Raw genomic sequence first — 27,794 nt, 5'->3', positions numbered from 1 at the left:
AGTTAGCATAATGCCTTACAGCACTAGCTGTAAGATCAAAGTTCAATTGCTGCCGCTGTCTATAAGGAGTTTGTATGTTCTCCCTATGAACATACAAGCAGGTAGTGTTGAGGAAGCAGAGAGCCTGCGGAGAGACCTAGATAGTTTAGGGGAATGGGCAAAGAAGTGGCAAAAGAAATACAATGTTGGAAAGTGTATGCTCATGCACTTTGGTGGAAGAAATAAACGGGCAGACTGTTATTTAGATGGGGAGAGAATTCAAAATGCAGAGATACAAAGGGACTTGGGGGGTCCTTGTACAGGATAGCCTAAAGGTTAATCTCCAGACTGAGTCAGTGGTGAAGAAGGCAAATGCAATGTTGGCATTCATTTATAAAGGTATCAAATATAAGAGCAAAGATGTGATGTTGAGGCTCTAAAAGGCACTTGTGAGACCACACTTGGAGTATTGTGTGCAGCTTTGGGCTCCTTATTTTAGAAAGGATAAACTGACATTGGAGAGGGTTCAGAGAAGATTCACGAGAATGATTCCAGGAATGAAAGGGTTACCATATGAGGAATGTTTGGCAGCTTTTGGGCTGTATTCCCTGGAGTTCAGGAGAGTGAGGGGGGATCTCATAGAAACATTCTGAACGTTAAAAGACCTGAACAGATAAGATTTGACAAAGTTGTTTCCCATGGTAGGGGAGTCTAGGACAAGAGGGCACAACTTCAGGATTGAAGGACAGAGATGTGGGGAAATTGCTTGAGTCAGAGGGTGGTAAACCTGTGGAATTTGTTGCCACGAGCAGCTGTGGAGGCCAAGACATTGGATGCATTTAAGGCAGAGATAGATAGGTTCTTGATTAGCCAGGGCATCAAAGGTTATGGGGTGAAAGCAGGGGAGTGGGGATGACTGGAAGAATTGGATCAGCCCAATGGCCTGCTTCTTCTCCTATTTCTTATGGTCTCATGGTCTTAACACATGGGTTTCCTCCAGATGCTCCGGTTTCCTCCCCCATCCCAAAGACGTACAGGTTAGGGTTAGTAAGTTGAGGGCAGGTTATGTTACTGCCAGAAGCATGGCAACAACTGCAGGCTGCCCCCTGCACGTCCTGAGTATGTCGGTCAATGACGCAAGCAACACATTTCACTGTACATTTCAGTGTTTTGGCGTACGTGTGACAAATATCTTCAATGGTTGAAATGGACATGGTGGAGCAAACGGCCTGTTTCTCTGAAGTGTGACTCTGTACTGCTTTTAGTCCGGGGAGGCCAGGTGGAATGCAGCTCTCCTCAAGAAACAGACACAAAGATGCTGGAGAAACTCAGGAGGTCAGGGAGCATCTATGGAGGGAAATACTGAAGACATTTCAGGCCAATACCCTTCATCAGGACTGGAAAGGAAGGGGGCAGATGCCAGAATGTAAAGGGAGGAGGAAGAGCACAAGCTGGCAGGGGATAGGTGAGTCAAAGTGAGAGGGAAGGTAGGAGACTATTTCTGTTCCAGTTCAGATGAAGGATTTTGCCAACAGCTCAATTCCCTCTGTAGATGCTGCCTGACTCCAGGAATTTTTGTGTGTTGCTCAAAATTTCCAGCATCTGTAAAATCACTTCTGTGACCCTATCTTTCGCTGATTGTAACATAGGGTGGACCTCCTCATCCTGCATTGTCTCCTCGGCCCTGATGGCAGTATTTCATCCTCGCCGGGCTGCTTGAGGTTCCCACTAGTATAAAGTAAAAGCAAGTAATAAAATGTCTGGGTTATCAGACACCCCGTGTTAAAACCTCCAGTTGGAAAAACCTGGCTCAACATCTTAACCTCTGCTTCAATTTTGTGGAGAGCAGAAGCTGAAACACAGAAACAGGCCCTTCAGTCCATCTGCTCCATGCCATCACAAAGAAGGTACGACAACACAACTTAGAACTTTGTGTAGATACAGCATGTGAAAAGAAACTTTGACGAACTTCTGTAGATGCAAAATGGAAAGTATCCTAACTAGTTGCATCTTGACCTGGTATGGAAACACCAATGCCCAGGAATGGAAAAACCTACAGAAAGAGGTGGATACAGCCCAGCCCATCACAGGAAAATCCCTCTCCATCACTGAGCACATTTATATGCAGCGCTACCACAGAAAAGCAGCATCAATCATCAAGGAGCCCCCACCATCCAGGCCATGCTCTCTTCTCACTGCTGCCTTTGGGCAGGAGGCACAGGACCTTGGCTCCCACACCACCAGGTTCAGGAACAGTTATTATCCCTGAACCATCAGGCTCCCGAAGTGGCACGGATTACTTTGCTCACCTCATCTCTGAACTGATTCTGCAACCTATACTCACATTCAAGGAACCTTTACAACTCATGTTCTCAGGATTTTTTTTCTTTGCACAATTTGTCTTCCTTTATACATCGGTTGTTTGTCATCTTTAGAGTCATGGAGTCATAGAACATTACAGCACAAAAGCAGGCTCTTCGGCCCATTTATCTGCACTTGGGACATGGCCCTGAATAGCCATCTCACCCATGAACCTATCCTGAGGTCCTGGCAGCATTCTTGTAAATTTTCTCTGCACTCTTTCAATCTTATTGACATCTTTCCTGTAGACAGATGAGAAAACTGCACATAATGCTCCAAATTAGGCCTCACTAGCATCTTAACACAATTTCAAAATAACATTCCAACTCCTGTACTCAAAGGTCTAAGTTCCAAAAGCTTTCTTTATGACTCTACCTACCGGTGAGACCACCTTCAGGGAATAATGATTCTGTTTTCTCAATCCCTCTGTTCTACTGCACTCCTCAGTGCCGTACTATTCACAGTGTAAGACCCAACATGGTTGGTCCTCCCAGAGCACAACACCTCACACTTATCTCTTTAAATTCCATCTGCCATTTTACAACCCATTTTTCCAGCTGATCTAGATACCACTGCAAGCTTTGATAGTCTTCCTTGCTGTCCACTACACCACCAGTCTTGTGGTGTCATCCACAAATTTGCCGAACCACATTATCATCCAGATCGTTGATCTAGATGACAAACAGTAATGGACCCAGCACCACTCCCTGCAGCACACGATTAGTTACAAGCCTTCAGTCAGATGGTTCCCATCCCCCTGCAGCTCCAGTTTAAACCCCACTGTGCAGCACTAGCAAGACTTCCTGCAAGGACATTAGTCCCTGTCCAGTTCAGGTGCAAACTGTCCCATCTGTACAGGTCCCATCTTCCCCGGAAGGGAGCCTAATGTTCCAAAAAAGCTTATGCCCTCCCTCCTGCATCATCTCCTTAGCCTCTGTTAAACTGTATGATCTTCCTGTTTCTGGCCTCACTAGCATGTGGCATGGGTAGCAATCTTGGGATCACAACCTTGGAGGCTCTGTCCTTTAAATTAGCACATAATTCCCTGGGATCCTTAAGGTTGTTACAGCTGGGGGTGGCAATGGGGATAAGCTCCCACTACCTATTAAATGCTCCCAATGGCGTGCATCTCAAATACTCTATGACAACCAAGTCCAGCTCCTGGCCTTCACATGTGACTTGGCTACTAGACCCGGCAGAACCATTTCTACTAACAGGAGAAAGACAAAGGCGGATTTCAAGCACCTTAAAACCAGTCACTTCGGACAGATGGGGCTCATCAGCTGTGGTTGGCGGCTCATCTGGGAGAAGGAAAACTCTGATCTCAAACCTCTGCTGCCGTGGAGCTACACCAACTCATGGGGAAGGCTTCAGGAATAAACCCTGAGGGAAAAATCCCCAGCTGGATTCCCTAAGGCAATCCTACTTCGAGTTCAGCACTGACTGGCAACTCCTGTGACACTGCTGGTACCAGACTGTATCGATCTCTGCCATTCCTTTGGGTTCATCAGATGCGTGCAGAGGGGGAGCTTGCTACGTGGGCAAACAGCTCACTCTCCATATCGTACTGCCCAGGCTTGAGCTTCGAGGCAGCCAGGACACAAATTCCATTGTGAGCCTTGACTGACAGAGGCCTCACTTTGCAGGACTTCATCACCCTTCCTACCCATGTCCTTTGCACAGATGAGCTCTGGCTGCTCACCCTCCCACCGAAGAATGCTGTGGGCTCGATCCTGGCACCCGGGAACCAACATACCGCCTGCGAATCTAGTTCTCATCCACAGAACCTCCTGTCTGTTCCCATAACAAATGAAACCCCTGTCACCACAGCTCACCCTTCTCCCCCTACCTTTCTGAGTCACAGAGACAGACTCAGTGCCTGAGACTTGACTGCTGTAACTTTCCTCTGCCAGGTCATTCCTGCTAACAGTATCCTAAAAGTGATGTACCTGTTGTTGAAGGGAGCAGCCACAGGGGTACTGCACTGGCTGCCTATCCCCTTTCCCACTCCTGACAGTCACCCAGTTACCTGTGTCATGCACCTTGGGCGTAACTACCTCCCCTGTATTAACTGCTGATCAAACCCCTCAGCCTCCCAAAGGATACGGAGTTCATCCAGCTTCACCTTTCAATTACTTGACATGGTCTGAAAGAAGCAGCAGCGGGTTGCACTTCTTCCAGGTGTCGACATCAGAGACCCCGGCGGTCTCTCAGCCTTCCCACTATCCTGCCTGGCATCCCCACTGTGCAATAAGAAAGGAAGAAGCAAAAATTATATGAAAAAAAATCTCCCTCCAGCCTCCTAACGGAGCCTCTGTGAGTCAAAACTGGTTATCGTCACTCTACCACTGGCTCCCTCTCATTTTATGTATAGTTTTTTTTGTAAATTGTGAGGTATTTCTCTATTTTTCTGTAAATGCTTCCAAGAAAATGAATCTCAAAGTAGTATATGGTAACACATAGGTACCTTGATTATAATTTTTACTTCCACTTTGATGCAGTTCCGTTTACCAATGACTGGCCCAGATCCTACCCATCCATGTACCTGCCACAACCAATTCCTCTGGCAGCTTGTCCCGGTGACATGCTGGCCTAAGTTCTTTCTCTGCCTAGGCATAGAGGGCTACGCACCACAGGCTTCAGTGCAAGTGATTTGTTGATGGTCAGTATAGGCACGATGGGCCGAAGGCCCTCATTCTGTGCTTTATTGATCTGCAAAATATCATTGAGATGTTCTACGCAACAGTCACCAAATGCTGGAGGGACTCAGCAGGCCAGGCAGCATTTATGGAAAAGAGTATTGTCGACGTTTCGGGCCGAGACACTTCAGTGGGTCTTGCTGAAGGGACTCGGCCCAAAACGTCGACTGTACTTTTATCCATAGATGCTGCCTGGCCTGCCGAGTTCCTCCAGCATTTTGTGTGCGTCGCTTGGATTTCCGATATCTGCAGATTTTCTCTTGTTTGTGATTGAGATGTTCTATTTTATTAAGATTGTTTCCTTTTGTTCTTATTGAGTACTTAAGGCATAAAGTAAAAGTAAACCATATATGTTTTCAAAGTGCCTTAATGTCCTATCCCAATAGTATTGGATGAGCTCGCTTGGGGAGGAAGTGGAATAATGAAATGGATGACTATCTTATGGAAAGTATGCAAGTGGAATGAGAGATTCGGCTGTAATTTAGCAACGCCCTGGGGGATAAGATTTAAGGACTAATCATACAACGAGCATCAGTCCTGGATATTATTCCACACCCACTGTGGGTATCTTTTTTTCTGACATCAAATGATAAACAGGGGATTGGTTTATCTGCATGAATTTCCGGATCAAATAATACTTTAATGGGCTGTGTGGAGGGATTCTGATGGCTGCAGGGCTGGTTCAGTTGGGACCACCCAGTGCCTCAATGGTTAATAGCTCCCTGGGGCCACTCATTTGTAAACACGTGCCTGTGTATTAACCCAAGAGATTCCTTATCCACAAATTTCTCCATAGATGCTAGAAATCTGAAGTATAAACAGCATCTCTGTACAGAGAAATATATTTAACATTTCAGAGGATCTGAAACATTCCATCCCCAAATAAAAACAGAAAATGCAAGAGACATTAAATGTGTCAGGCACGTTATTTATGGATAAAGCAGAGTTGACAGAAAAGCAGCTCATCATTTCCCTCTGGTGTCACCATGCCTCCCTTTCCTCCATGGTCCACTCTCCTCTCAATACCAGAGTCGTCCTCCTCCTTCGCCCTGATCATCCCCTAGCTTCTTACTTCGACCCCCCTCCCCTATCCTCGATGGTAGGGAGGGTTGTACCCACAATGGAGCTGGCTGAGTCTACAACACTCTGCAGCCTCTTGTATTCCCGTGCATTGGAGCCTCCGCGCCAGGCATTGATGCAACCAGTCAGCATGGCCTCCACGGTACGTCTGTAGAATTTCTAAGAACCTTTGGTGACACGCCACATCTCCTCAAACTCCTAATGAAGCAGAGCCTCTGACACGTCTTCTTCATGATTGCATCAGTGTTTTGGGACCAGAGTAGATTCGCTGAGATGCTGGCGCCCAAGAGCTTGAATCTGTTCACCCTTCCGGTGCAGACTCCTCAATGAGAGCTGCTGTGTGTTCTCCCAACTTCCCCTTCCTGAAGTCCACAATCAACTTCTTACTGAGGAACTGATTGTGGACTTCCAGAAGGCGAATGTGAGATTATTGTTGTGAAACCACTCAACTGGCTGATCCATCTCACTCCTGTACACCTCCGTCCGTGGTTCTACCAGCGACAGTGGTTTGGTCTCACAGCCCTGTAGTTCTATGGTCAGGACATTGGCACCAGCTTTCTAATTCCAGAAGTTATATCAATGATTCTGGTCAAGAAGGTTAAAGCACAAGGTATCCAAATATGTGGGCAAACTGGATGCAAAACTGGCTTGGTGATGGGAGTAGTGAAGCACATTCTTCCGACAGGAAGTCTGTAATATACTGTGGGGATTGGTGCCGGGGCCATTGTTGTTTGGAATATATAGGAAGTGATTTGGATGAGAATGCCGGTGGTCTGATCAGTAAGTTTGAAGACCAGGTAAAACATTTTGGGAGGTCAAATTCTGGTTTGGTTTATTTGTGTCACATGCACCATGATGTATTGAAAAGCTTTGTGAGAGAGACTGGAGGCACAAAAAGCGAAAGAGAGAAATATAGGGAGGGAGAGAGGTAAGGAAGGGACAGAGGGGAAGGAAAAATGAGCTGTGAGGGGCAGAGAAGAGGAGGAAGGGTGAAAGAGAGGTGGATAGAGCAAGAGGAGGCAGTGAGGGGAGAAAGAGGACTGGGTAATGAGCAGTCTGATAGAGGTGATGGATGTAGAGTGAAGTTCCAGACTGTGGCTTTACTCTTGTTGACCATCCGGTTTGTACTCTGCAGCTATCCCACTACTGAGCTGTGATTTTACACCAGCTAGCAGCTAAACACACACTTTTGATTAACTGAACCAACGGGAGCTCGGTACAGAATTACAGCCCGGAGGCTCAGCATCAGCCAGCGTGTGGGCGGCTGCAGAAAGGTCAATGGCATTAGTCAGACTGGAGAACCGTGCACACACACCAAAGGAGAGTGTAGCAGAATGCCTTTGTTTCTGGCTTTCCTTTCCAGTGCTGGTGGCCCGGAACGTCAACTGTTCAGGGTAAAACAGGGAAACTGTTTATTTCCCTGCATGGACCTACTGAGTTCTCCCATGTGTGTTGCCCTTCATGGGTGTCCTAGACCTATTTCATTGTAGATGTCTTTCTCCTTCTCTCTGTCACTCCCAGAGATTTAGTGTTTGCCGCAGACCAAGCCATCTATAGAAGAGGTGCCAACCTACACTTCTCCAAGACCCCCATCCAACAGAAGGCGCCTGTCTTAAAATATATCCAATTAACGAAGGGATAGATAGGAGTGTAGTGTAGCAGCAGGCTGTAAGATCAGAGTTCAGTTTCTGCTGCCCTCCAGAAGGGGTTCATACGTTCTCCCTCTGACTTTGGCGTGCTCCAGAGATGCGTGGTTCAGGCCAGTGAGTTGTGGGCATGCTACGCTGGCGCTGGAAGTGTGGCAGCACTTGCAGGCTGCCCCAGCACAATCCTCACTGATCTGATTTCGCACGAACGGTGCACTTCACTGTATGCTTCAACATACATGTGGACAAATAGAGGTCATCTTTAATTTTTAGTTAGTCAGTCTTGTCCCCCAGGGTGGAAGTGTCAAGTAATAGAGTGCATAGCTTTAAAGTGAGAGGGGGAGGGTTTCAAGGAGATGTGCAAGCAGCTTATTTTTATACAGAGAGTAGTAGGTGCCTAGAACAGTTGCCAGGGGAATTAGAGGAAGCCAATATGACAACAAGGTTTAAGGACGTTTAAATAGAATGTGAACATGCAGAGAATGGAGCCAGGGTTCCCAACTTATTCCCTCCCGTTAACCAAGGGGTCCATGGACCCCAGGTGACAAACCATTGGAATGCAGGGGTATGGATAATGTGCAGTCAGATGGGATTAGTTTAAGCTGGCATGATGGTCAGCACAGGCACCATAGACTGTCCATCAGAGGGTGTGTTACTATGCTGTTTTAAATTTTACGTTTGCTCTGCACTTTCTCCATTGCTTTTACATGCTGTTCTATGTTGTGTTATTGTTTTACCTTGCTCTACCTCAATGCACTTCGTAATGATTTAGTCTGTGTGAATAGTCTGCAAGACAACCTTTTGGTACATTGGACAGAAATAAAATGGATACCAATTCCAATTCCAATTCTAATTCCCGTCTCCATTGATGGTGCCTGAGCTGTTGAATATATCCATATGTAACTCAAAAGAGTTTTAATTACATGGTACTTTACAACCAGTGGGTACATGTAGATATTTTTGCACTCTAGAACTACAGCATCCATTTTGCAGAGTGCTCTGAACAAGCAGAGAGGATATAGTTATCAGCTCATCAGAAGCCTACAAAATAAAGTGGTGGATACAGCCCAGTTCATCACAGGAAAAGCCCTCCCCACCATTGAGCCCAACCACTAAGAGTGCTGCCACAAGAAAGCAGTATCCATCAACGAGGACGCCCACCATCCAGGCCGTACTGTCTTCTCGTGTTGCTGTCAGGAAAGAGGTCCAGGAGCCTTGGGTGCCACACCACCAGCTTCAGGGACAATTATTACCCTTCAACCATCAGGCCCTGAACCAGCGTGGACATCTTCACTCGCCATAACACTGAACACAACCTATAGACGCACTTTCAAGGGCACTATGTCACATGTTCTCAGCATTTTTAATTTATTTATTACTTGTTTGTTTTGTATTTGCGCAGTTTGTCATGTGTGTATATTTTCATTGATTCTATTGTTCTACTCTGAATGCTTGCAAGAAAATGAATCTCGGGGTAGTAATTGGTGGTATACCATATACAGGCTTTGATAATAAATTTACGTTGAACTTTGAAGTGACTTAAGGAAGCGATGTTGATCCAGAATAATAAAAAATTGCTTGGATGAGGATTAAGGCAGCCAGGTGGAGAATTGTTAGTTACAAGGGACCAGACTTGTAAATCTAAGAAACACAAGAGATTCCGTGGAGGTTCTTCCAGAGTAAGACGAAAAAACAAATGATGGCGGAACTCAGCAGGTCAGGCAGCATCTATGAAGGGGTATGAGGGAGCCAACATTTCTGGCCAAGATCCTTCTTGGCCCAAAACGTTGAGTGTTGATTCCCATCCACTTAAAACTGAGAGTTGTATGGAACCCTTTATCTGAGAGGTCATTGGAAACTGTTTTACTGCTGTCGCATGTGCTGGGGTCCACGTTTTGCATGCAATCCCTCTGGATCGTTTCATTGCAGCGATGTATCAAGGTAGTACAAGGGAAAAGCAACAACAGAGTTGAGAATGAGGTGTTACTGTTACAGAGAAAGTTCAGTCCAGGCAGGCAGTAAGTTATTTATGGCCATAATGAAGTAGATTGTGAGGTCAAGAATCTATCTTATTATACAAGAGGTCCATTCAATTGTCTTATAACCAGCAGGGTAGCAGCTGTCTTTAAGGTTGTTGGGACGTGCTTTCAGGCTGTTGTATCTTCTGCTTGATAGGAGAAGAGAGAATGTCTGGGGTGGGTGTGATCTTTATGCTGGCTGCTTTACCAAGGCAACGAGAAGTGTAGCCCAAGTCCGTGGGGGAGAGAGGCTAGTTTCTTGATGTGCTGAGTTGAGTCTTCAACTCTCTTCAATTTCTTGCGATCACATGCAGAGCAGTTGCCATATCAAGCCATGGATGGTGAATCCATGGAATTTTCTGTCCACGGTGGTGTGGGGGGAGGGGTGGAAGCTCAGATTATTAGGTACTGTATATTTAACCTGGAGATAGATATTTCAAAGTTCGAAGTAAATTTATTATCAAAGTACATATATGCTCAATGGCCACTTTATTAGGTACACCTGTCCTCCCACTTGTTAATGCAATTATCTAATCAGCCAATCCTGAGGCAGCAGCTTAATACGTAGAAGCACGCAGACATGGCCAAGAGGTTCAGTTGTTGTTCAGACCAAACATCAGAATGGGGATGAAATATGACCTCAGTGACTTTGACCATGGAAAGGTTGTTGGTGCCAGACAGGGTGGTTTGAGTATCTCAGAAACTGCTGACCTCCTGGGATTTTCACACACTACGGTCTCTAGAATTTATAGAGAATGGTGCGATAAACAAAAAAAAAATCTAGATAGTGGCAGATCTGTTGTCGAAAATACCTTGTTAATCAGAGAGGTCAGAGGAAAATGGCGAGACTAATTCAAGCTGACAAGAAGGTGACAGAAAGTCAAATAACCATGCAACGGTAGTGTGCAGAAGAGCATTTATGAGTGCACAACACATCAAACCTTGAACTGGCAGGGATAAAGCAGCGAAAGACCATGGACATTCGCTGAGTGACCAATTTATTAGGTCCAGGAGATACAATACAATACCTGCGGTTCATTTTCTTGAGGGCATTCACAGTGGATAAAGAGATATGATCGAATCAGTGATTGACAAACAACCAAGGTGCAAAAACACAAATTGTGCAACTGATAAATAAATAATTAGCGCTGAGAGCAGGAGCTGTAGACTCCTTGAAAGTGAGTCCATAGTTGGTGGAATCAGTTCAGTGTTGAGGTGAGTGAAGTTATCAAGGCATTGAGGGCTAAGGGAACTGGTATAAAAGAGGAGCTGAGGCCTGCATAGTCGGCTACGACTGTGTGGAACAAGCTTCCAGTAGAAGTGGTAGAGGCAGGTTCGATATTGTCATTTAAAGCAAAATTGGATAGGTATATGGACAGGAAAGGAATGGAGGGTTATGGGCTGAGTGCAGGTCGGTGGGACTCGGTGAGAGTAAGCTTTCGGCATGGACTAGAAGGGCCGAGATGGCCTGTTTCCGTGCTGTAATTGTTATATGGTTATATATTGAAAGGCATGATGACCAATTTCTTCTTTACTCCTGTACACCATTGGCACAGATTGGTTAGCCAAGGTCTGCTCCTCTGTAGTGAATTTTTTATTATTTTATTGAGTAGTCAACTCACTGAAGGCAGAGGGGTGAATGTTGGCCAGGGCACTGCTAAAAAAAAGTGCCAACTTTCATTGTTTTTTTTAATTAGTTGATTATTGTCACAGGTACTGAGATACATGATCGAAAAAGTTGTCTTGCGTACTGTTCATACAGATCAAAACATTACACATTGCACTGAGGTAGAACAAAGGAAATCAATGACAGGGTGTAAAATAAAGAGTGACAACTCCAGAGACAGTGCAGTGCAGGTAAACAATAAAGTACAAGATCATAACGAGGCAGATTGTGAGGTCAGGAGATACAAGATATCAGCAGGATAGAAGTGTCTTTGGCTTGGTGGTACGGGCTTCCAGGTAGCCTATTGTGAACTCTTTGTTAGTTGAGTCCTGATGAAAGGCTCGAAATGTCAGCTATTCACTGTATTCCCTTCCATAGATGTTGCCCGACCTGCCAAGTTCCTCCAGCATTTTGTGTGTGTTGTTCTTCTTTCTTTTATTCAGTAGTGGGAGGAGAGGGAGGAATATTGGCCAGGGCACTGAGCAGCAAGTCCCAGTTTTGCTATAAAATGGGACCACCTCGATAAACGGGAGGTGCTACAGTTTAGCAAGGACTGGCTCACCTTCTGAGCAGGAACAGCATGGTGGCGTAGCATTTAGCACAATGCTTTACAGCTCCAGCGATCGGGATTCAATTCCCTCCTCTGTATGTTTCCTCTGGGTGCTCCATTTTCCTTCCGTATTCCACAAGGCGTACTATTTAGGGTTAGTGAGTTGTGGGCATGCTATGTAGGTGTTGGAGGTTGGTGATAATTGCAGGCTGCCTCCAGCACAGCCTCAGATTGAGTTGCTCATTGACATATTTCACTGTATGTCTCCATCTACAAACCCCATTTCCAGAAAAGTTGGAATATTTTCCAAAATGCAATTAAAACAAAAATCTGTGATACGTTAATTCACGTGAACCCTTATTTAACTGACAAAAGTACAAAGAAAGGATTTTCAATAGTTTTACTGACCAACTTAATTGTATTTTGTAAATATACACAAATTTAGAATTTGATGGCAGCAACACACTCAACAAAAGTTGGGAGAGAGTTAAAATAAGATTGAGAAGTGCACAGAATATTCAAGTAACACCGGTTTGGAAGACTCCACATTAAGCAGGCTAATTGGTAGCAGGTGAGGTATCATGACTGGGTATAAAAGTAGTGTCCATCAAAGGCTCAGTCTTTGCAAGCAAGGATGGGTCCTGGCTCACCCCTTTGTGCCAAAATTTGTGAGAGAATTGTTAGTCAGTTCAAAAGGAACATTTCCCAACGCAAGATTGCAGAGAATTCAGATCTTTCAACATCTACAGTACATAATATTGTGAAAAGATTCAGAGAATTCAGAGACATCTCAGTGCGTAAAGGGCAAGGTCAGAAACTGCTGTTGAATGCACGTGATCTTTGAGCCCTCAGGCGGCACTACCTAAGAATCCGTCATGCTACTGTGACAATTATAGCCACCTGGGCTCGGGAGTACTTCAGAAAACCATTGTCACTTAACACAGTCCGTCGCTACATCCAGAAATGCAACTTGAAACTGTATTACGCAAGGAGGAAGCCATATATCAACTTTATGCAGAAAAGCCAGCGGGTTCTCTGGGCCTGAGCTCATCTCAGATGGACCGAAAGACTGTGGAACCGTGTGCTGTGGTCAGATGAGTCCACATTTCAGCTAGTTTTCAGAAAAAATGGGCGTCGAGTTCTCCATGCCAAAGATGAAAGCAACCATCGTGATTGTTATCAGCGAAAGGTGCAAAAGCCAGCATCTGTGATGACATGGGGGTGCATCAGTGTCCATGGCATGGGTGAGTTGCATGTATGTGAAGGTACCATTGACTCTGAGGTGTATATTAGGAAAATAGAGAGACATATGTTGCAATCAGGGCGACATCTCTTCCTGGGACGTCCATGCTTATTTCAGCAGGACAGTGCCAGACCACATTCTGCACGGGCTACAACAGTGTGACTTTGTAGACACAGAGTGCATGTGCTTGACTGGCCTGCTGCCAGTCCAGATATATCTCCTATTGAAAATGTATGGTGCATTATGAAGAGGAGAATCAGACAACGGAGACCACGGACTGTTGAGCAGCTGAAGTCTTATATTAAGCAAGAATGGACAAAATTTCCAATTGCAAATCTACTACAATTAGTATCCTCAGTTCCAAAATGATTATAAAGTGTTATTAAAAGGAAAGGTGATGTAACACAATGGTAAGCATGCCTCTGTCCCAACTTTTGTTGAGTGTGTTGCAGCCATCAAATTCTAAATTTGTGTATATTTACAAAATACAATTAAGTTGGTCAGTAAAACTATTGAAAATCTTTTCTTTGTACTTTTGTCAGTTAAATAAAGGTTCACTTGAATTAATGTATCACAGATTTTTGTTTTTATTGCATTTTGGAAAATTTCCAAAATTTTCTGGAAATGGGGTTTGTACATGCGACAAATAAAACTAACTTTCTTTAGGATATTTTGCGTGCAAGCTCCTCATCAGAGCTCATTACTGAGCTGACGGACTACAGCTCTCAGCCGCCACGTCGGTTTATACCACCTCGTGGCTGCAAAGCCCCTTTAATCATTACGGAAGAAGCACAGAGTGCCGTGCCTCGGGCCTTCACATCCTTCATGACGACTGTGACAGTCTGCCACTGAGAACCAGGTATAATCACTCCAAAACAATCTTGTGAAGGAGCTGGCAAGCTCCAGCTCATTGAGCACAACAACTTATCCGCGAGTTTCCTCTGATCTAATCTCCGACTGATAAGCTGTTGTCATCAGCTCTTCCGATGGAGATTAAGGGCTGGAGGCTGAGGTTCCTGTGCCTGACAGGGGTTCCTTCCCTCCCCACCACCACCTCCACTCCACCCCAAGTGGTACCTTGCTGATTGGTCTCAACGCTCAATTGCTTTTGCTTGTTGTCATGGTGACAGCATCCAACCAATCACGAGTGTTCTTGAGCAAACACGAGGAAATCTGCAGATGCTGGAAACTCAAACAGCAACACACACAAAGTGCTGGTGGAACACAGCAGGCCAGGCAGCATCTATAGGGAGGAGCGCTGTCAGTGTTTCAGGCTGAGACCCTTCGTCAGGATGGTCTAGATGGACTAGAGTTGTAGCACAGAAACAGGTCCTTCAGCCCATCTAGTCCCTGCTGAACTATTATTCTGCCTAGCAGGAGTACTTGGTAGTGGGGGAGTCTAGGACCAGAGAGCTTCACCTCATAATACAAGGATATCCCTTTAAAATAAAGATGAAGAGGAATTTCTTTAGCCATAGAATGGTGAATCTGTGTAATTTTTTGCCACAGATGGCTGTAGAGACCAAGTCATTGGGTATATTTAAAGTGGAGGTTGATAGGCTCTTGATTAGTAAGGGTATCAAAGTTTATGGGGAGGAGGCAGAAGTATAGGTTTGGGATAGAAAATAAATCAGCCACGATCGAGTGGTGGAACTGACTCAATGGGCAGCCTGGCCTAATTCTGCTCAGATGACGTGATTTTATGCTCTTAAGTTTACTTGCCAACCCAAGGGACCGTACATTTCTACTGGGGACAGGAATTTTCTCCCACATCCTATAGATGCGCAGGTGGGTAAATCAATATAGGGCAGTTGATGGGCATTTGAGAGAAAATAAATTGCAGGGGCGCAGAAAAATAAGGAGAGGGGAACTAGCATGGAGCCGAGGGCAGAACTGCCTGCATCTTTTGTCACTGAAAGATAATATAGTTGCATCTTTCAGCAGTGTTGTCTTTGAACCTCTGGTCAAGTAGCTTTAGTAGGAGTTGAACCCACAGTCTCTTAATTTACAAGTCAAAACCACCGAGAGAATAAAGAGATTTTGCTAATGCAGAGGATGCTAAGCTAATTGTGTTTTCATCACTTATGTCTAAAATTCAGTCAAACAAGTCCAAGCCCTTTGATGGAGGTTGTTGCTCCCCTGTTATTTCAAGAAAAGGACTTGTTGACCTTTGCCTGTTGGTATTTGTCTTGCTTTGTTAATGTCACCTGTACCGAGATACAAAGAAAAGCATAAATTTATTTAGAGATACAACGTAGTGACAGGCCTTTCATCCCACCAAGTGCATGTGACCAGCTCACCTCTTATTAAAGATTAAGGGGAGAAGACAGGAGAATGGGGTTGAGAAGTTTAACAATACTAGCAGATTCAATGGGCTGAATGGCCTAACTCTCTTCCTAAATCTTATGTTCTAACCTACTAACCCACAAGAGGAACTGGAAGACCTTGAGGAATACCAGATCCTCCAGGAATACCTGGAGCAGAACCTACAAATTTCTTATAGATGTTAGCAGGAATTGAACGTGGGTCACCAGCACAGTAATGGCATTATGCTTTTGTGCTATTCCTAGTACAGATAGATGTGTGAGGATGGCTTTGCAAGCTTTCCATAGAGTTCTTTTCATTACAGCAGTGCACTGAGGTAGCACGAGGGAAAACAATAAGGGAATGCAGAATAAAGTGTTAGTTACAGAGCGACAATAGACAATAGGTGCAGGAATAGGCTATTCGGCCCGGCAAGCCAGCACTGCCATTCAATGTGATCATGGCTGATCATCCACAATCAGTCCCCGTTCCTGCCTTCTCCCCATATCCTTTGACTCCGCTGTCTATAAGAGCTCTATCTAATTCTTTCTTGAAAGCATCCAGAGAATTGGCCTCCACTGCCTTCTGAGGCAGAGCATTCCATAGATCCACAAATCTCTGGGTGAAAAAGTTTTTCCTGAACATTCTAAATGGCCTACTCCTTATTCTTAAACTGTGGCCTCTGGTTCTGGACTCCCGCAACATCGGGAACATGTTTCCTGCCCCTAGCGTATCCAATCCCTTAATAATCTTACATGTTTCAATCAGATCCCCTCTCATCCTTCTAAGTTCCAGTGTATAGAAGTCCAGTCACTCCAATCTTTCAACATATGACAGTCCCGCCATCCTGGGAATTTACCTCGGCCCCATCTGTGATTAAATCCTGGGAGTTAAAGAGAGTGCAGTGCAGGCGGACAACAAGGTGGAGGGGCATGATGAGATAAATTGTGAGGCCATGAGTTCATCTTTATGGTACAAAAGGCCTGTTCAATGGTCTTATAACAGCAAGGGAGACACTGTCCTTGTAGAAACTGTGTGGAAGGGAAGAGTTAGATTGATCTTGGAGTAGGTTAAAAGGTCAGCACAACATCGTAGGCCGAAGGGCTGTACTGTACTGTTATGCTCTATGTTCTTTGTTCAAGAGGAAGTGAACATGGCATTCAATGGCATTCTGCAGGTTGCCGTGGTAACATATTTGTCTTCTTTGCAGGTTTTGGGATGACCACTCCGGCCACCGCTGCCGGGAAGATCTTCCTCATATTCTATGGCCTGGTGGGCTGCGCGGCCACCATCCTCTTCTTCAACCTCTTTCTGGAGCGGCTGATCACCGTGCTGGCCTACATACTGAAGACCTGCCACGAGAGGCAGCTGAGGCGCAGCGGAGTGCGGCCGCAGCTGGACTGCCAGAACGGTGGGGCCAGGCTTGGGGCTAGGACTGACAGCCTGGCTGGCTGGAAGCCCTCCGTCTACTACGTCATGCTGATCCTCGGCTTGGCCGCCCTCACCATCTCCTGCTGTGCCTCGGCCATGTACACTCCCGTGGAGGGCTGGAGTTACATGGACTCCATCTACTTCTGCTTTGTGGCCTTTAGCACCATAGGTTTTGGCGATCTTGTCAGCAGTCAGAACAGGAGGTACGACCATCAGGGATTCTACCGCTTTGCCAACTTTCTCTTCATCCTGATGGGAGTGTGTTGTATTTATTCACTGTTCAATGTTATATCCATTGTTATTAAGCAGTTCCTCAACTGTACCTTGAGGAGGCTGGAGTGTAGATGCTGTCAACGGTGTCAGCGGAAACTCCTCCAGCCAGGCCGTAACACAGTGATGCCCAGCGTTCTCCGTGCCCGGCGGAAGGCTTCCGCCGAGAGCAACATGGCTGACTGCCGCAGGCAGTCCGGAGAGATGATCTCCATCCGCGATTTCCTGGCCGCCAACAAGGTCTCGCTGGCCATCATGCAGAAGCAGCTGATGGAGACGGCGAGCGGGCACCCGCGGGCAAGCGGCCCTAGCCCCCGCCCCAACGACTTTAGCGAGGGGGTCGGAGCGCTCGCCATCATGAACAACAGGCTGGTGGAGACCAGCATGGACAGATGAAACCAGATCCGGCCTTTGTGATTGCTGAGACTTTCCCCAGATGATAATTAAATACTGTTCGATTATTATTGTTGGCTCTCAGCTTCGATCTTTCACCCCTCACTCTGGAACTGCGGGGGCATCTCTTGTGGCCGCAATATTATTGTTGGCTTATTATTGTCACATGCACCGGGATACAGTGAGGAGTTTTTCTTGTTATGCATGCCTTCCTGAAGGATCATTCGATACAGGCAATAAAACGCAAAACAGAGGGGAAGAGTGGGGGGGGGGGGTGTAGGGGAGATGGAAGTGAAAGAGGATGGGGGGGTGTAGGGGAGATGGAAGTGAAAGAGGACTGGAGAGTGTAGGGGAGATGGAGGTGAAAGAGGACGGGAGAGTGTAGGGGAGATGGAGGTAAGAGAGGATGGGAGGGTGTAGGGGAGATGGAGGTGAAAGAGGACGGGAGAGTGTAGGGGAGATGGAGGTGAGAGAGGATGGGAGGGTGTAGGGGACAGGAAGGGAGATGGAATTGGGGAGAGTGGCGGGCTATGTGCAGTCGAGAGATGGGGGCAAGGGGAGTTAAGAGGCTAGGGGAGTTGGGAGGGAAGGGTATAGAGGAGATGGGGGAGGGAGGAGGAGGAGTATTAGAATGTTTGGATAAGGCCCGAGTGTAGAAGGAGAGACACTGAAGCGGGTCGATAGTTCACTGACTTTACTGAGAACTGTTGCCGAGTTGAAAGGAAAAGAAAAACAATAAATGCTAGGCCAAAAGGGCCTTTAACTGAAACAATCAAACTGAAAGTTAAATGCCAACATTGCGGCTGAAAGCAATAACTAATACTAACTGAACGCCACTCCTTGACAGCACCAATCGAAACAGTAGTCCTCTTTCCCGGACAAGGATGAGGGTAAGTCAGGAGCGTAAACATTGCCGTGCTTTTGGCCAAGTCTCAACAAGACTAGAACGAAAGAAGGGAATTAAATGCCGCCATAATTAAGCAGTAAGTAGCTGGGATATGCATACCCGCGAGCGCGATTTTCGAACCTCTGGCATAGCCCAGCTGCGGGAATGCATAGACCTGGCAGCAGAGTCCATGGTTGTGATGAGGGGAGGGTGTAATGGTGATAGGGGAGAGGATGAGGATGGTGTAAGAGAGGTGAGGGAGGGAGGGGACAGGAGGGAGAAGGGAGAGTGTAAGGGGAGGTTATATTGAAGATGAGGGAGGGAGATGGGATGGGTGTGAGGAGGGGAAATTGGGGGATAGCAGAAAGCAAAACAGAACATGCAGAATGGAAACACAAGAGACCACAGATGCCAGAGTCTGGAGCAACACACAAAATGTTGGAGGAACTTGGCAGGTCAGGCAGCATCTGTGGAGGGAAACAGACAGTCAATGTTTCAGGTTGAGGTCGTTCTTCAGGACTGGAATACAGAATATAAAAGTTGTTCTCCAATCTTGGCAAACATTTCATCTTCATACGAGGAGACGTCATCAGTGGGCTGTTGATTGTGGTGTCCCCCCCCCCCCCCCCGAATGCTTGGCCTTTATACACTGATTGGTCATCATTTCAGAAACTCAGTTTTGATTTGGGGGAGGAAATCTCGTCAGTGATTGATTGTGCAGCAAACTTTGTGCATTGTGGTCTGGAATTTTGCCCATAACGTGTTTGTTTACAGAATTGTTCAGGGAAAACCATGCTTCTCTTGCATGGCATGTGTTACTTGTGCCATGACTTTCACTGATGCCCATTCGAAGTTGTGCCCCTCTCGGTCTTCCTGAGTAGAGACTAGTGAGAGTTGGTCATGCCTCTTTATGGTGTTCCAAAATGATGACCAACCAGCTGATTGATAAGTACATAATGGCCAAGCTTTCAGAGGATGTACCACAACTAACAGTGCACTGGTGATGTCTCCTCATATGGTGACGAAACGTTTGCAGGTAAGTTGTCAAGACCGGAGAACATCTTTGCCCAACCATCAACCACCCAAGTTCCACACTTTCCAGTTATTTCCACTGGAATTTAATGTTACATTTATAGGGAGAGTCTAGTACAGGGAGACAAGTGAAGTGCAAGAGATATGATGCATTCCCCCCCCCCCCCCGCCATTGGGCAGAAAATACAAACACATGCAAGCACGAACCTCTAGGCTCATGGACAACTCCTATCCTGCAGGTACCAGAAACTAGACTGGACATCTTATACACTAAATCTGAGTTCTGCAATGCTGAATCTCCAGTGTCTATAAAAGGTATTCACCCCCCACCCCGGAGGTTTTCATGCTTTATTGTTTTACGACATTGAATCACAGTGGATTTAATTTGGCTTTTTTTGACACAATCAACAGAAAAATTTTTGCTTTGTGTCAAAGTGAAAACAGGTCTCTACAAAGTGATCTAAATTGATTACAGATGTAAGACATAAAGTAATTGATTCAATGGTTACTCATCTCCTTTCAAGTCACTATTTAGTAGGTGCACCTTTACCAGCAATTTCAGCCTTGAGTCTGTGGATAGGTCTCTATTAGCTTTGCACATCTGGACACTGCAATTTTTCCCCATTTTTCTTTATAAAACTGCTATATCTCTGTCAAATTGCTTGAGGATTGTAAGTGAACAGCTCTTTTCAAGTCCAGTCACAAATTCTCTATTTGATTGAGGTCTGGACTCTGACTTGGCCACTCCAGGACATTAACTTTGTTGTTTTAAAGCCATTTCCATGTAGCTTTGGCTTTATGCTTGGGGTCATTGTCTTGCGGGAAAACAAATCTTCTCCCAAGTCACAGTTCTCTTGCAGACTGCATCAGGTTTTCCTCCAGGATTTCCCTGTATTTTGCTGCATTCATTTTACCCTCTACCTTCACAAGCCTTCCAGGGCCTGCTGCAGTGAAGCATCCCCACAGCATTACACAGCCACCAAATGCCAAATATAGCCTTTAGTCTGATGACCAAAAAGCTCAATTTTGGTTTCATTAGACTGTAGAACCTTCTTCCAGCTGACTTCAGAGTCTCCCACATGCTTTCTAACAAACTCTAGCGGAGATTTCCTGTGAGTTTTTTTCAACAGTGAGTTTCTCTTTGCCACTTTCCCATAAAGCTGTGACTGGTGAAGCACCTGGGCAACAGTTGTTAAATGTGCAGTCTCTCCCATCTCAGCCACTGAAGCTTGTAACTCCTCCAGAGTTGTCATTGGTCTCTTGGTGGCCTCCCTCACTAGTCCCCTTGCACAGTCACTCAGTTTTTGAGGCCAGCCTGCTCTAGACAGATTTACAGCTGTGTCATATTCTTTCCATTTCTTGATGATTGACTTCACTGTACTCCCAGGGATATTCAGTGACTTGGAAGTTTTCTTGTATCCATCTTCCAACTTGTGCTTTTCAATAACCTTTCTGCGGACCTGCTTGGGATGTTCCTTTGTCTTCATGGTGTAGTTTTTGCCAGGACTCCGACTCACCAGCAGTTGGACCTTCCAGGGACAGCTATGTTTTCACTAAAATCAGTCGAAACACCTTGACTGCACACAGGTCTCCAAAAACAGATCTCCATTTAACTAATTATGTGACTTCTAAAAACAATTGGCTGCAGCAGTGATGATTTGGTGTGTCATATTAAAGGGAGGGATGAATACATACACAATCAATTATTTTATGTTTTGTATTTGTAATTAATTTAGATCACTTTGTAGAGATCTGTTTTCACTTTGACACAAAAAAGTCTTTTATGTTCATCAGTGTCAAAAAAGTCAAATTAAATCTGCTGTGATTTAATGTTGTAAAACAATAAAACATGAAAACCTCCAAGAGGGGTGAATACTTGTTATAGGCACTGTACCTTGTCAAGACCCTTACATTTTATTTGTCTGAACAGTTTCTTCGTCACTGCAACACTATGTTCTGCATAGACACAAGACATTCTGCAAATGCTGGAAATCCAGAGCAACACATGGAAAATATTGGAGGGCCTCAGCAAGTCAGGCAGCATCTAAGAAGAGGATTAAACAGCTGAAGTTTCAGGCTGAGACCCTTCATCTCCCCTGTGTGGCATGATCTGTGTGAGGCAAAGCCACTCACTGTATCTTGGTTTGTGTGACAATACCAAACCAATTATCAATTAGTACATGGATTGGGGGATCGTGAGTTCATCTTTTAGCGTATGAGAAGCCTGTGTATGAGAATATGGGATGCTTTGTCTGTTTGCTTTGTTTCTGGTGGTTGTGCTCGGAAGGGAGGAGAGTGCCATATTCACCAGAGGGAGGGCAGAGTCCGAGTGTTCATTGGGCAAGCTGCACCCTGATGCCTGACCCTGTTCAGTACTGCGAGCTGTTCTGTGATGTGTGCCGGAGGTTAATAAACACTCCATAGTGCGTCGCCCATGGGTGACTTCGATGAAGTAGCATTGTTAACATTGGATGGGAGGGTGAGAGGGAAGGGGTGTGTGGGTGATGGGGGGGGAGATGGGAGGGTGTGAATGGAGGGGTGGAGGGAGGTGGGGAGGGACATGAGAGGGGAGGGGAGTGTATAGGGGAGATTGGAGAGAGAGGAGGGGAAACTGGAGAGAGCCAAATGGATTCTCTCACCAGGATAATCCTGTAAGATCAGGTGGACACGCTCCGATGCCCTGGGAGTCCTCGCCATGTGATCTCCCTCCTGATCCCATTCCAGCCAGCAGCTCACAGTGTCCCACACACCCTGCCCTCAGCTACTTGAGGGAGAACAGACTCCTTCCCTGGCTGGATGCAAGTCACACTAACACACTTCCTTCCTGATGTGCAAAAGAACTTGGGCAGAAGTGTGCACACGCAAATTTTGTGTAGTGTGCAAGGGCATGAGTGAGTGTGTGCAGTACGTAATCTTCATGACCATGGCCTCTATACCTCCTTATCCAATTAGATCCCCAATTCCCTCACATAAAAACACCAAACAGTTCAATATCTCTATACCTCCTTATCCAATTAGATCCCCAATTCCCTCACATAAAAACACCAGACAGTTCAATATCTCCTCCACAATCTCCGTCAGCACAGGTGCACACAAAGCTGTGTGCCTAACCTCCTGCAATACTCGCTTTACACTTATGACTGTGAGGCTAAGCACAACTCCAATGCCATATTTAAGTTTGCTGATGACACCATTGTTGTTGACAAAATCAAAGATGGTGATCAATCAGCGTGTAGGAGTGAGATTGAAAACCTGGCCGAGTGGTGCCACAACACTCTCTCACTCAATGTCAGTGATGCACCATCAATAACTCACACTGAGACGTAGGCGAGATATCGGCTTTTATTGACTGGAAGAAGGAACCAGGAGTGAGTGTCTATCATGCAAGGTCTTGGAGACTGAGGCCGAGCTTCAGGCTGCAGGTCTCCTTTATACAGGGGCCTGTGGGAGGAGCCACAGGAGCAGTCAGCAGGGGCGTGTCCCGACAGGCACATAGTTCACCACAGTCAGCAAGACCAAGGAGCTGATTATTGACTTCAGGAGAGGGAAACCGGAGGTCCATGAGCCAGTCCTCATCGAGGGATCAGAGGTGGAGAGAATCAGAGACTTTAAATTCCTCGGTGTTATAATTTCAGAGGATCTGTCCTGGGCCCAGCACCTAAGTGCAAATATGAAGAACATGCGGCAGCGCCTCTTTTCTGAGAAGTTTGTGAAGATTTAGCATGGCATCTAAAACTTTGACAAACTTCTGTAGATGTGTGGTAGAGAGTATACCGACTGGTTGCATCATGGCCTGGTATGGAAACACTTACGACATTGAATGGAAAATCCTACAAAAATAGTGGATATGGCCCAGTCCATCACAGGAAAAGACCTCCCCTCCATTGAGCACACCTACATGGAGCGCTGCCACAGGACAACAGCATCCATCATCAGGGACCCCAACCACCCAGGCCATGCTGTCTTCTCACTGCTGCCATCAAGAAGAAGGTGCAGGAGTCCCAGGACACACACCACCAGGTCCAGGAACAGTTGTTACTCCTCAACCATCAGGCTCTTGTACCAGTGGGGATAACCTCACTCAACCTCACTCGCCCCATCACTGAACTGTTCCCATAGTCTATGGACTCACTTTCAAGGACTCTTCATCTCAAGTTCTCAATATTTATTGCTTATTTATTTTTTTCTCTTTTTTTATTTGCAAAGTTTGTTATCTTTTGCACATTGGTTGTTTGTGCACCCTGTTGGGCACAGACTTTCATTGACTCTATTATGGTTCTTGGATTTACTGAGAATGCCCGCAAAAAATGAACCTCAGGGTTGTTTATGGTGACATAAATATACTTTTTGCAATAAATTTACTTGGAATGTGGGGAAGAATGGAACCAAACTGTCTCTGTGAACTGCCCAGTATAAAGCCGGCTTCTACAGGGAGCAGCTGTGGGGGGGGGGGGGGTCAGGTGCTGTGGGTCCCTCCAATAACTTGGGTCTACAGACAGGAGTGAACCTCTTCAAGAACGGTCTGAAGGCTCAAGAACTCAAGTGAAACATTCTGGTTTCCTGGGCAGCGTAAGTATGGGGAAGACAATCTCTTGCCCCACCAAACATGTGAGATTGAGGTGTGAGCATCCCCCTACCCCCTGTTTGTGTGGATGCTGTGTAATTCGCTACCCTTTTACAAATTAATGCCATGAAATAACAGACGGCACACTGCTTACAATTAAAGGGATTATATTTATGAATCTTAACTAAAGGATTAGTAAAGAATAACAAAAAGAAAAGGGCCCATTCTAATTAAACAGTCAAAGGTGCACAAGTTGGAGCTCATCTTGAACTTCTCTGTCACTCACACGCAAAGCCCACACCACCTTTCAGACGTCGCTTGCAAACCATCTTGAACAAACGGGTCTTCCACTGAATTGTATACTATGACCGATTCTCCCCCGTGTCTTCTCTCTTCATCTCCTCTCAAACAAAAGCCCCAAGACCATCCTTATGTCCCTCACCAAGAAAAAGCTCCCTCTAATTGGATGGCACACACACTCCACATTGTCTTCAACCATAACCCAAAGAGGCTGAAAGCAGAGCAACCAGCTTTTACGGAGCCGCTAAATGAACTACCTGCAGCATAACAGTAAAGATGTGCCCCAGGGCACTAAACAAGAACCGGGAACAGACGTTGGCCGTCATTCAAGATCTTGGTTGATGTTCTATCCTATCACCACTTAAAAAAAAGATTAGCTTTATTTGTCATGTGTACGTTGAAACATACAATGAAGTGTGTCATTTGTATCAACAAGCAACTATTTGAGGATGTGCTGGGAGCAGCCCACAGATCTCCCCATGCATCCTGCATCCACATGGCATGCTATAAATCCTAGAACTGGGTCACTTAAAGCACATTGCAGCATTCAGCAAGAAAATGCTTGCTGTTAGTTGATGCGTTTGTAGATTTACAGCCACTGACATGCTTTTTGAAGTGCAGTCGCAACTGTGAAGCGAGAAAATCAGAAACTACTGAGATCCCAGCGATAGATAATAAAACATCGGAGCAGAATTAGGTCATTTGACCCATCAAGTCTGCTATGCCATTCCATCATAGTTGATTTATTATCCCTCTCAACCCCATGACCATTGCCACCCATACTCATCAAGAACATATCAATCTCTACTTTACATATACCCAGTGACTTTTCCTGCACAGATGTCTGTGGCAATGGTCCCTCTGTTTTAAAGGGCTGTCTTTCTGTTCTGTGGCTGTGCCCTCTGGTTGTAGATTCAGCCACTATAGAAAACATCCTCTGCACTTCAACTCTACCTCGGCCTTTCAATATTTGATAGGTTTCAAGGTTTCAACTCCACCCCCCCCATGCCAACTTACTAGCCCTAATCTGTACATCTTTGGAATGTGGGAGGAAACCAGAGTACCAGAGGAAACCCACGTGGTCACAGGGAGAACATACAAAATCCTTTTCTGGCAATTCCAGATCCATCCCCACATCCCTTGATTCACGAAATATTTAGAAATCTACTGACATTTGTATTGAATGTTTTCAGTGAGTGGATTCCACAGATCTCCAGGGAAGAGAATTCCATAGTTTCAGCAGCCTCTGAAGGAAGAAATTTCTCCTCATTGCCGTCCCAAATCGTACACCCCTTTGCCCTACACCTCTCAGACAGAAGTATCTTCCCTGCATCCAGCCTATCAAACCTCATTAAAATGAGCTCTTCTTTAAGCAACAGAGAACACAGTCACTGTGGTGAACTACATATACCTGTCTGGACACGGCCCTGCTGACTGCTCCTGTGGCTCCTCCCACAGACCCCGGTGTAGAGGCGATTGAGGCCTGAGCCCGGCCCTCAGTCTCCCGGATGTAGTATGGTGGTCAGCTACTGCTTGTTCCTTCTTCCAGACAATAAAAGCCGATATCTTGCCTTCACGTCTCAGAGAGAGTTATTGATGGCGCATCAGTCACATTCTGTTTCTCACTGGGCAGTCTATAAAAGCATAAGACACGAGAGCAGAAATAGGCCATCGAGATTCCACCCTGGCCGATCATCACGACTGATTTATTTTCCCTTTCAACCACATTCTTCTGCCTTTTCCCCGAAATCTTCGACACCTTTACTAATCAGGAACCTATCTCCTCTACTTTAAATATACCCACTGACTTGGTCTCCACAGACATCTGTGGCAATGAATTCTACAGATTCATCACCCTCTGACTAAAGAAATTCCTCCTCATCTCTGTTCTAAAGGGACGTCCTTGTATTCTGAGGCTGTGCCCTCTGGTCCTAGACTCCCCCACTATAAGAAACATCCTCTCCATGTCCACTCTATCTGTGCCCTCTGGTCCTAGACTCCCCCACTATAAGAAACATCCTCTCCATGTCCACTCTATCTGTGCCCTCTGGTCCTAGACTCCCCCACTATAAGAAACATCCTCTCCATGTCCACTCTATCTGTGCCCTCTGGTCCTGGACTCCCCCACTATAAGAAACATCCTCTCCATGTCCACTCTATCTGTGCCCTCTGGTCCTAGACTCCCCCACTATAAGAAACATCCTCTCCATGTCCACTCTATCTGTGTCCTCTGGTCCTAGACTCCCCCACTATAAGAAACATCCTCTCCATGTCCACTCTATCTGTGTCCTCTGGTCCTAGACTCCCCCACTATAAGAAACATCCTCTCCATGTCCACTCTATCTGTGCCCTCTGGTCCTGGACTCCCCCACTATAAGAAACATCCTCTCCATGTCCACTCTATCTGTGCCCTCTGGTCCTAGACTCCCCCACTATAAGAAACATCCTCTCCACATCCACTCTATCTGTGTCCTCTGGTCCTAGACTCCCCCACTATAAGAAACATCCTCTCCACATCCACTCTATCTGTGCCCTCTGGTCCTAGACTCCCCCACTATAAGAAACATCCTCTCCATGTCCACTCTATCTGTGCCCTCTGGTCCTAGACTCCCCCACTATAAGAAACATCCTCTCCATGTCCACTCTATCTGTGCCCTCTGGTCCTGGACTCCCCCACTATAAGAAACATCCTCTCCATGTCCACTCTATCTGTGCCCTCTGGTCCTAGACTCCCCCACTATAAGAAACATCCTCTCCATGTCCACTCTATCTAGGCTAGCTCTATTTCAGTAGCTTTCAACGGAACCAGTCTGGTGTAGCTGTGGAGTGCTCCCTGCGTTACTAGTACATCTCTTCCTCAGTCAGAAGTAGGAAAAGAAGAAAGAAAGGTTAGCTTTATTTGTCATGTGTACATTGAAACAGACATTGTGTCAAAGCAAACGGGCTGTCCGCAAGTATTGCCCCACTTCCAGCGCCAACGTGGTGGTGTCCAACGATGACAGCAGAACTGTGTGGGAGAGTTCTTAATCTGGAAAAGCCTTTGCACTGGGGCAGTCCCACTCTCTCAAAGAGGGAAGACTGGGTCCAGTGGTACGAGCAAGGGTCACAAACGGGAGTCTTCCTTGGTTGTAGTGGGTGACCATGATGTCTTCTGTGGCTTGTCACGGCCTTCATTCTCCATGCCCATAGCTCATGTATGTGTTTGGGATGTGGGAGGAAACCAGAGCAGCTAAGGAAACACACAAGGTCACAGGGGAAATGCACAAACACCTTCAGATAATGGCAGGAAGTGAAACCTGACCTTACAGCTAACACAGTGGTTACGCTAACCGCCACACTACCGTTCAGTCTAAATGTGCACACAGTTCTCTG

The 27,794-nt window shown here is 45.9% G+C and overlaps 1 protein-coding gene across 1 annotated transcript in view; it reads left to right on the top strand.

Annotated features, from left to right (window-relative positions):
• Nucleotides 1–17,711, top strand: part of kcnk13a (potassium channel, subfamily K, member 13a) — a 42,897-nt gene extending 25,186 nt beyond the window's left edge. Inside the window, exon 2 of the mRNA XM_059961269.1 lies at nt 16,757–17,711. Coding sequence (XP_059817252.1) covers nt 16,757–17,643 — 887 coding nt within the window. The 3' untranslated portion in view covers nt 17,644–17,711. The remainder of the gene's footprint in view (nt 1–16,756) is intronic.
• Nucleotides 17,712–27,794: the final 10,083 nt, after the last annotated feature.

This window comes from Hypanus sabinus, chromosome 2, assembly GCF_030144855.1.
Source record: "Hypanus sabinus isolate sHypSab1 chromosome 2, sHypSab1.hap1, whole genome shotgun sequence".
Lineage (NCBI taxonomy): Eukaryota > Metazoa > Chordata > Chondrichthyes > Myliobatiformes > Dasyatidae > Hypanus > Hypanus sabinus.
Note: the sequence above shows the minus strand (reverse complement) of the source record. Positions and strands in the feature narration are given on the sequence as shown.